Here is a 9,737-nt window from a genome sequence, read left to right as displayed (position 1 = left end):
GAGGGTGTGCACCATGTGGTGAACATTTTCACCAAATTAATGTACATGTAATATTAAAGCCATCCACTTCAGGAAGTGTTAAAGACTTTTGAGAAATTGTTTTTAACAAAACTATATTAACTACATTCTAAATTACCCTTTATCCTGTCATGGGTTCAAATTTATGGCCCAGGGTGTGTGCACTATGACTTGCCAGTGGCGGATAAAAAATTTGCAATAGTTATATATATACACCGGTATATATATATATATATATATATATATATTTTTTTTTTTTTTTTTTTTTTTTTTTCATGGTTTATGTTGCAGAATCCAAGGAATCCCTTCGAGAACGTTTGTGACCTTCAGCAACATGTCACTGGGCCACCCTAAATGGATTTTCTGGATATGCCACTGCTTGATGAACATCCACACCAAATATGAAAACCATTCATTAAAAGAATTTAAAGTGAAATGGAATCAGGGAGACTTTAACAAGATTAAATATAAACCAATTTCTAAACATTCCCAACTTTGTCCTTGATGTCACATTTATATGGTTGTAGGTGTTCATTTGAAAGACTATCATGTGATGAGTCATCCTTGAAGGGTGTATACTACCAAATCAAATCCCATAGACGACAATAGTAACATATGTGGCTAAAACTCCTACCTGCAACGTATCAACCGACATAAACGCCATGGATATAAATACTACCTCCCCTTACACTTAAAGTGAATCAGAAAAAAATGGGGGTCAAGCTGCTCATTTCTGAGATAATGGGTAGCGTCTATGACTACCCTAGTTTCGCACAAAATTCGAGTACTTCTTTTTTACAGGTACCCCATACATGTTTCAAGCACAAGGCTACTTGACACATTGGTACTAGACGAAATAAAATTGCACATTTTTTTTACCCGGATGAAACTATTATTTTTTACAACCAACACACTCACATTTATAACCAATCACAGGACTTGTGGTGTTCACTTCTCTATCAAAAGTTGGGTGCACCTCGAACTTTGACCCAGCCGGAAGTTATTTGGTTTAGTACTACCTGAAAAAATTCAAGAGTTTTAGGCAACTGGAAAAAGTTAACAAACTTTAACCAAATATTACCATGCTTAAATTAAATAAAATTCTGCAAATGCATGAAAGAATATTCCCAACACATATAATACTTGAATGATGTGTATGAACAGAGGCCATAAAACAAGTGGAAATGTGGTCTTACATGAACTTCAACCAAACTTTAATCCGACTTTAACCAATGGAGGGGCAGGATTTAACTGAGTCGGTTGAGTGCTCGCTTGAGGTGCTTACACTGCAGGATCGAACCACCTCGGTGGATCCAATCAACTTACTGTTTTTATTGTTGTTTCAACAGTGCACCACAACTGGTCAAAGGCTGTGGTATGTGTTTTTTTGTTTGTGGGAAAGTGCATGTAAAAGATCCCTTGCTGCATGAAGAAAATTGTAGCAGGTTTCCTCTGATAACTCTGAGTCAGAATTACCAAATGTTTGACATCCAATAGCCGTTGATTAATTAATGTGCTCTAGTGGTGTCGTTAAACAAAACAAAAACAAATAAAATTAACCAAATGCTGACTGCTGGTCAATTGAATGGCCACACACTGAGATAGAAATCACGTTCACTCACAGTGTGCATTGATGTCGGCTAATAATTGTATCTTCTTCCTTTTTACAAGCTACACCAGTAGTCTATAGTCTGTAGGATAAAATAAGCTCTTTTCCAGGGGGTTTTTCTGTCGCCATATTGTTCATGCCAGTGCACCAAAACTGGTATGTACTATCCCAGCTATGGACATTTTTTATTTGTTTAATGACACCACTAGAGCACATTGATTGATTAATCATTGGCTGTTGTATATCAAATATTTGGTAGCTTTCTCACAGTCTTAGAGAGGAAACCTGCTAAATTTTTTCATTAGTAGCCAGGTATCTTTTATATGCACCATCCCACAGATAGGATAGCACATACCACAGCCTTTTGGTATACCAGTCGTGGTGCACTGGCTAGAATAAGAAATAGCCAAATGGGCCCAGCTGTGGAATGCTGCATATAAAAGATCCCTTGTGGCTAATTGGAAAGAGAGCTCATTGCATAGCAACAGCAGGTTTCCTCTCTCGTTATCTGTATGATCATATGTCTGGCACTATATAACATATTCCTTTTCTTCTTTTCTTTCTCTGTCATTAGTCCTTCACACAAGGAAGGAAGGAAATGTTTTATTTAACGACTTACTCAACACATTTTATTTACTTATATATGGCGTCAGACGTATGGTTAAGGACCACACAGATATTGAGAGTGCAAACCCAGTGTCGCCACTTCATGGGTTACCCTTTTTGATTAGCAGCAAGGGATCTTTTATATGCACCATCCCACAGACAGGGAAGTACATACCACAACCTTTGACATGCCAGTTGTGGTGCACTGGCTGGAACGACAAATAGCTCAAAAGGTCCACCAACGGGGATAAATTCCCAGACCGACTGCATCGATCGAACGCTTTACCATTGGACTACATCCTGCCCCTCACTTCACACAAATATATGTATATGTAATATTACATGGTCCATATTATGAGATAGCTTTGTAAATCCATTTGGCTGGAGAGTCTTGAGATGGAACATTAGGATTGGAGTAGGCATAATTCTACCAGATGGGGAGGGGAAGGGGGGAATGCAGCTCAACCCCTCCAGTGCTGTAGCAAATCCTCAAATTCAGGCAAAAACTGTCATGTATACAAACTGCCAGTTTAATCTTGTATTTATGATAAACATTTTTAAACTGGATCATATTTATCAGAGTTTTTAAAAGTGAAACACAAGCAGTATACATGAAATACATAATGTAAAGATGGTTTTTGTGAGTAATTTCAGTTTGGTTTGATGTAAGGAAAACAGTAAAAGTGTTTTGGAAATAACAAAAAAAATAAGATTTTTGTGTGCAATTTGTAAAACAATCGGCTTAGAAATAAATAACTTGTAGTAAATTCCATAGTATGAAAAAAAGCGTTCCCTGTGGGAAGGACTGTAGTAATCACTGGCTACTAGTATTTCTCATGCTTAGTTTTCAGAAGAAACCCACTAAATTTTTCCATTACCAGCAAGGGATGTTTTGCCACAGACAGAACAGTACATACCACAGCTTTTGATACACATCATGGGGTACTGTTTGGAACAGGAAAAGTGCAATGGATCCTATGATTTATATAGATCGCACTCACCTAAGCCGTGATAGGTCAAAGATTGATCACTTTTCCTATCTAACAAATGCCTCACAACTGCTACCTCAAAGACAGTGTAGTATGTGCTGTTTGGAACAGGAAAAGTGCAATGGATCCTATGATTTATATAGATCGCACTCACCTAAGCCGTGATAGGTCAAAGATTGATCACTTTTCCTATCTAACAAATGCCTCACAACTGCTACCTCAAAGACAGTGTAGTATGTGCTGTTATATATATATAAAAAAACTTAATATATATATCTAAGATCTAAGGTTTATATTTAATATCTAAGACTTAAGGCTGGTAGGCACTAGGTTTACAGCCCGGTACCGGCTCCCACACAGAGCAAGCTTCAATGGCTCAATGGGTAGGTGTACGGCCACTAAACTGGCGTCTCTCTCATTAACTTACCCATTGGGCTATTTCTCGTTCCAGCCAATGCTCCACAACTGGTGTAACAAAGGCCATGGTATGTACTATCCTGTCTGTGGGATGGTGCATATAAAAGATCCCTTGCTGCTAATCGAAAAGAGTAGCCCATGACGTGGCGACAGCGGGTTTCCTCTCTTAATATCTGTGGTCCTTAACCATATATCATATAAGCGTAAATAAAATGTGTTGAGTGCGCCATTAAATAAAACATTTCCTTTCTTCATTCCTTCCTCTCACCCCTGCACGTGCTGTAACCTCACCGTGGTGCAGGGGTGTAACATTCTCTTTGAGAATGGCCAATACAGCACACATCCCCTTGTTTTTTTCGATACAATTGAAATTTTGAGTAAAAGTCAGTATCTATCTGTGATATTTGTATTTTTGCACAGTTCTTTGCACTGTTTTTATTTAGATTTTGAATTTTTATATTGATGTTGATCATCACTTTATTTGTTTGCATTACCATAGTTTGTCACCCAATAGCCGATGTATTTTTCGTGCTGGGGTGTCGTTAAACATTCATTCATTCATCCTTCCTCTCACTAACCATTGTCAATTAACCACCAACCCTCTGTCCTGGACAAAGAGCTTAGGTTTTTGCAGAGGCCATGACTTGCACCCAGGATAGGCATGCGCTACAACAGCTTGTTCTGAATGTGCACATAAAACCCTATGACCTGACCTGACATGATCTGCCAAAAGTAGTATAAAAAAGTTTTAAAGTTTTGTTTTGTTTAACAACACCACTACAGCACATTGATTTATTAATCATCGGCTATTATAAATCAAACATTTGGTAATTTCGACATTAAGCCTTAGCGAGGAAACCCGCTACATTTTTCCATTAGTAGTAAAGTATCTTTTATATGCACCATTCCACAGACAGGATAACACATACCATGGCCGTTGATATTCCAGTTGTGGTGGAATGGCTGGAATAAGAAATAGCCCAGACCCTGACCAACCGCACAATAAGTGAGAGCTTTACCACTGGGCTACATCCTGTCGAAATGAGTATAAATGAAATTAAATGAAATAATATTTAGGAGTAGCTTGTATGTTGAAATAATTTGACACCAAATAGCCATAACCAAATGTGCTGAGATATTGTTAAGTAAATATTCCATTCCTTTCTTTATAAGAGTATAACTAGGTGCACCCCACACCCCTGAATTTCAAAATGCCCCCAAAATCCAGTGTATAGGAAATGAATTCATGGAATTTATTTGTGTTTAGTGGGGACACGTAATATTTTCATTGACTTGGTGTTTTGGGGAAATATTGCCAAATACAATGCATGTTATTGTTCTTTTGATTATTATACTGTAGGTGCAATTTTAAATGTTGCACCGCTTCACTGGACAAATCTTGCATCTGTCCCTGATAACATTTACAAAGCTTGTAATAATGAAAATACATGTAGTTAGTTTTAATGTCACCACCTGATTTATTTCATTTCAACTTATTTTTGTGCTTATATCCAATCAAGGTTCAAGCACGCTGTCCTGAGGCACACACCCTCAGCTATCTGTCCAGGACAGTGGGTTAGTTGTTAGTGAAAAAAAAAGAAAGAGGGTGTAGTGGTCTTACACCTACCCATTGAATCGTTAAAACTTGCACAGGGTTGGAGCCGGTACTGGGCTACAAACCCTGTATCTACCAGCCTTATTTTCGATGGCTTAACCATGACACCACCAAGGCCGGTACCACTTGATTAGTACTAATGAATCTTTTTATCTGCACCATCTCACAGACAGAATAGCACTGTAATCGTTGTCACTGGCTGGAACGAGAAATAGCCCAATAGCACAGTGATCAATTCTAGAGTGACTGCACATCAATCAAGCTACAACCCGCCTCAGGAATAATGAAATAGTGACCATATACACTATTAAATGCATGATACCATCTAGGCCTATTATGTGCACAAAGTAAATGCATTTAAAAGTAAATAAATAATAAGAAACGAGAAATGTTAACAATAATTTAATGATTATTACTAATTTCAGTAATTTCTGTACAAAAGACAATAGCCAGAGAAGAGAAATCGTAGTATTTTTAACATGCATACAAACTGCCAGAGTTTAAATACAGTATTCGATATAGAAGGTGTATTAACGTAGCATTCATACCAATATACACAATTTTTAGTTGGAAATGTGATAAAAAAACAAACAAAAAAACTATGAACAAAGGTCATGAAAATGTATATATGTTACAGTTAATCTGTATAATCAGGTAATATGTATATTACCTGATTTTTTCAGCTAATATGTATATTACCTGTTTCACTCAGGTAATATGTATATTAGCTGAAAAAATCAGGTAATATACATATTACCTGAAATATACTTCACTAAGTTATACAGATTACCTGAAACGTGCAGAATGGTATTGACAAGTCTTTAGATCAATGTAGACCAAGTTCTCAGTTCAAAACAAGTCTATTGATCAATGTAGTTCACGTTCTCAGTTCAAAACAAGTCTTTTGATCAATGTAGTCCAAGTTCTCCTTGATTGGTCACAATACCGTTGATGTACATGTTCATTGTTAAATCATTTCATAGACAATGTTACAGTTAATCTGTATAATCCACCACTGCTGTTTTAACTAATCCTGTCTTTAAAGCACAATAAAGTGCACTATAAAGTTGTGCCAGCCTGCTAGGACGCAGATGGGATTAGCTGGAAAAACTGCTTGATTTAGGCTGCTGATTTCCTTTGACTGGCTTCATTTGATTGGTAGGTATAAATATCCTGGTGAATGCTGTTCTCTGTCACTAGCAAAATGGATCTAGAGGAGACTTTCAGGCGTTCGCTGTACACGAGCTATGGAGAGAATAAGTGTATCTTGCTACCTAAGGACGAATACATTAAGACTGTTGGCGAGTTGCTGGAAGCCACCCAGGCACCCAAAAAATCACCGCGTAAGTTTTACTTGCTTAAGAAATATGAACTACTGCAGTGTGGGGACGTTCAAAAGCTCATCAGAAAGAAGCTAAACCAGGAACATCCACTGTACTTCGCTACCATCGATAAGACCTTTGACATCATCAAGTGCGCCCACATCGCTTCTGGTCATGGAGGACAAGACAAGATGATCAAGGAGATCAACAAGAATTACGCCAACATCACCCAGGATGCTATTATCTTGTTCAAGTCCATGTGCATCGAGTGCCAGAGAAAACGGAAACAGACAGCTACCAAGGGAATTGTCGTCAAACCAATCCTGTCTAAGGACTTCAGTTCCAGAGCGCAAGTTGACCTCATCGACATGCAGTCTAAGTGCCAAGGTCAACACAAATGGATCATGGTGTACCAAGACCATCTTACCAAGTTCTGCATCCTGCGTCCTCTCAAGCGTGCATCGGAAGTAGCTTATCAGTTGCTGGACATCTACCTTCTGCTGGGATCCCCTTCAATACTACAAAGTGACAACGGGTCCGAATTCACAGCGCAATTTATCACTGAGTTGAAGCAGATGTGGTCTGAGCTCTTCATCGTTCATGGGAAGCCGAGACACCCCCAGAGACATGGTTCAGTGGAAAGAGCCAACTGCGACATAAAAGACATGTTGATTGCATGGATGAGTGACAATGACACACGGGACTGGACTGTTGGACTCAAGTTTGTGCAATTTCAAAAGAACTCAAGCCATCACACTGGAATCAAGTGTTCTCCCTTTGCTGCTCTGTTTGATGCCGATGCGAAGGTAGGATTGACATCATCCAGCCACCCCCAAGATGTCATTGCAAGGTTGCAAACTGAACACGACCTCCTGTCTGCAGTATTCCATCCAAACCCAGTCGAGCAATCCAGCGAGGAAGCAGAACCTGTACCAGTCTCACCCATCTCTGTACGTCAGGAGGAAATTAGGCTGCAGAGAGAGAGAGTGCCAGAGATGCCCAGTTCCAGCAGGCAGAGAGAACGGTCAAACGAAGTCACATTGTGTTTTCTAGTGTGCAAATCGGAAGCAATGTGACAGTGCCCATTCCTTCAGTTGACAGAGGACGTGCAGATCTTAGGAACATCATCGGAGTTGTGACAGAGTGCAGTGACAACGAGTTGTATACAATTGCTGTAAAAGGAGGAATATTGGATTGAAAGTACTCAGAAACCAATTCAATGAGTGTGCTACGATCTTGTATTCACCCAATGATGTCTGTACAGATAAGGACATTTCCCTGCGTCAAGATGCGGTGGACAAGGTTTCACAAGATGTAACTGTGCTGGAAGTAAGAGGTGTCAGACAAATCGATGTAAATGCTTCAAAGCCAGATTAGTGTGCAATTCCCGCTGCCATTCCAGCCTGCCATGCATAAACAAGAACTGTTGTTGATGAGAACTTTGACTACATTGATCAATAGACTTGTTTTGAACTGAGAACTTGGGACTACATTGATCAATAGACTTGTTTTGAACTGAGAACTTGGACTACATTGATCAAAAGATCTTGTTGTTTGTTCTGCAGTAGTGTGTGTGTGTGTGTGTGGTGTATGTTGCAAATGGTATGTGTTTTGAGCCAATAAAGATTGCCAGCATATTATTGTTTATAGTTATTCATTCAGTCAAATACCAACCTTGTCAATACCATTCTGCACATTTCAGGTAATCTGTATAAATTAGTGAAGTATATTTCAGGTAATATGTATATTACCTGATTTTTTCAGCTAATATACATATTACCTGAGTGAAACAGGTAATATACATATTAGCTGAAAAAATCAGGTAATATACATATTACCTGATTATACAGATTAACTGTAACATATATATATATAACATTATTATTGAATCCCTTCAACCTACATCACAATTTGGTAAAAAGTTTGCATCAAGGTAGATGTTTTCTGTTCCATTAGTGCAATGGTGAACCATGAAACAAATTATTTGTACATAAAACACTAAGAATTACACAGTGCTAAATCAACTTAAAGAGTTCCAAGGCCAAAACTTAGATGTTGTTATATTACTGTCTAAGCTTATATTACTGTCTAAGCTTATATTAATAAACTTAGGAAAATAAGCAAGATTTAAGGGTACTGAATTAACAGAGTTCATTTATTAGAAAGTCAATCACTAACACTCTGAATAAGGTTCACAAACACATGACATACATTCAGGCATTTACAATGCCTGTAACATATGCATTCCGTAGTCATTTCATGCATTCCGTAGTCATTTCATTTAGTGCTGTCATATTTTTAAACACTAATTCAAGTTTTTGACAGTAATATGTCAGATATTACTTGCCATGTTTCTGTGTTTCCGATGTACTAATCATTTACTTGATATGAAACATTTACACAGAGATAAGTGTTTTATCTGGGCTTGTGTCATCTTCTATCATACCAATGAGAAGCCAACTCAATACTAGTAAGTTACAAGCATCAGAATTTTGGAAAACATGTTCAGTTGCAATGTGTTGCCTATTAATTTTCTAGGTGGCTATTTCAAAGTAAATAAATGTCAATATATTTTGAATAGATAACACCCAGTTTGACAGATTCTAACAATTCTTTCTCAAGTTTGTAGGGATTTTATCTTTCATTATTAAAAGACTGAGACATATCCATAAGTTTTACTATTACTTTTGTTTGCAAATTTTTTTAAACCACTGTAGTAGTTGGGGGTGGGTGCAATCCCCTACAATCACACCCCTTTTTTCCCACCACCACCTTTTATATTTGTCTTGTCACCCCATAACTCTACTTATAGACAGTGTGAATAGTCACCCTCCCAAAATTAAATCCTGGCTATGCCAATTATATAAACAATGTAATTGCCTTTGTACACTTAAAAATACTCTTTTAGAGTGGTCAAGTATACGGGATACAATATTTTGATTATTCACACTAACTGATTTCTTCATCTGCTGTATAAAAACGTTCTTGGTTAAACTTTGGAATTGCCATTTAAGATAATACAACAAAAATATTAGTAAAAATGAGATAACAGCATGTTAAAACAGAATTATACTTCACTCCAATTTCATCCTAGCTAACTAGCTGTATATTTCTAGAACACCATTTGGCTGAATGGATAGTCCATGGTAACTGAAATAGAT

General features: G+C 37.6%; 1 protein-coding gene across 1 annotated transcript; it reads left to right on the top strand.

Moving 5' to 3' along the window:
• Positions 1 to 6,458: 6,458 nt before the first annotated feature.
• On the top strand, positions 6,459 to 7,652 carry LOC121374563 (KRAB-A domain-containing protein 2-like). The gene has a single exon (XM_041501668.1). The coding sequence runs from the start codon at positions 6,459 to 6,461 to the stop codon at positions 7,650 to 7,652; it is 1,194 nt and encodes a 397-aa protein (XP_041357602.1).
• The last annotated feature ends 2,085 nt before the right edge of the window (positions 7,653 to 9,737 follow it).

This window comes from Gigantopelta aegis, chromosome 6, assembly GCF_016097555.1.
Source record: "Gigantopelta aegis isolate Gae_Host chromosome 6, Gae_host_genome, whole genome shotgun sequence".
Taxonomy (NCBI): domain Eukaryota; kingdom Metazoa; phylum Mollusca; class Gastropoda; order Neomphalida; family Peltospiridae; genus Gigantopelta; species Gigantopelta aegis.
The sequence above is the reverse complement of the archived record's forward strand: the minus strand, read 5'-3'. Positions and strand labels throughout refer to the sequence as shown.

Bases quoted from the DNA above. Each gene is read 5' to 3' on its own strand.
- LOC121374563 (XM_041501668.1), top strand. From the start codon at position 6,459: ATGGATCTAGAGGAGACTTTCAGGCGTTCGCTGTACACGAGCTATGGA.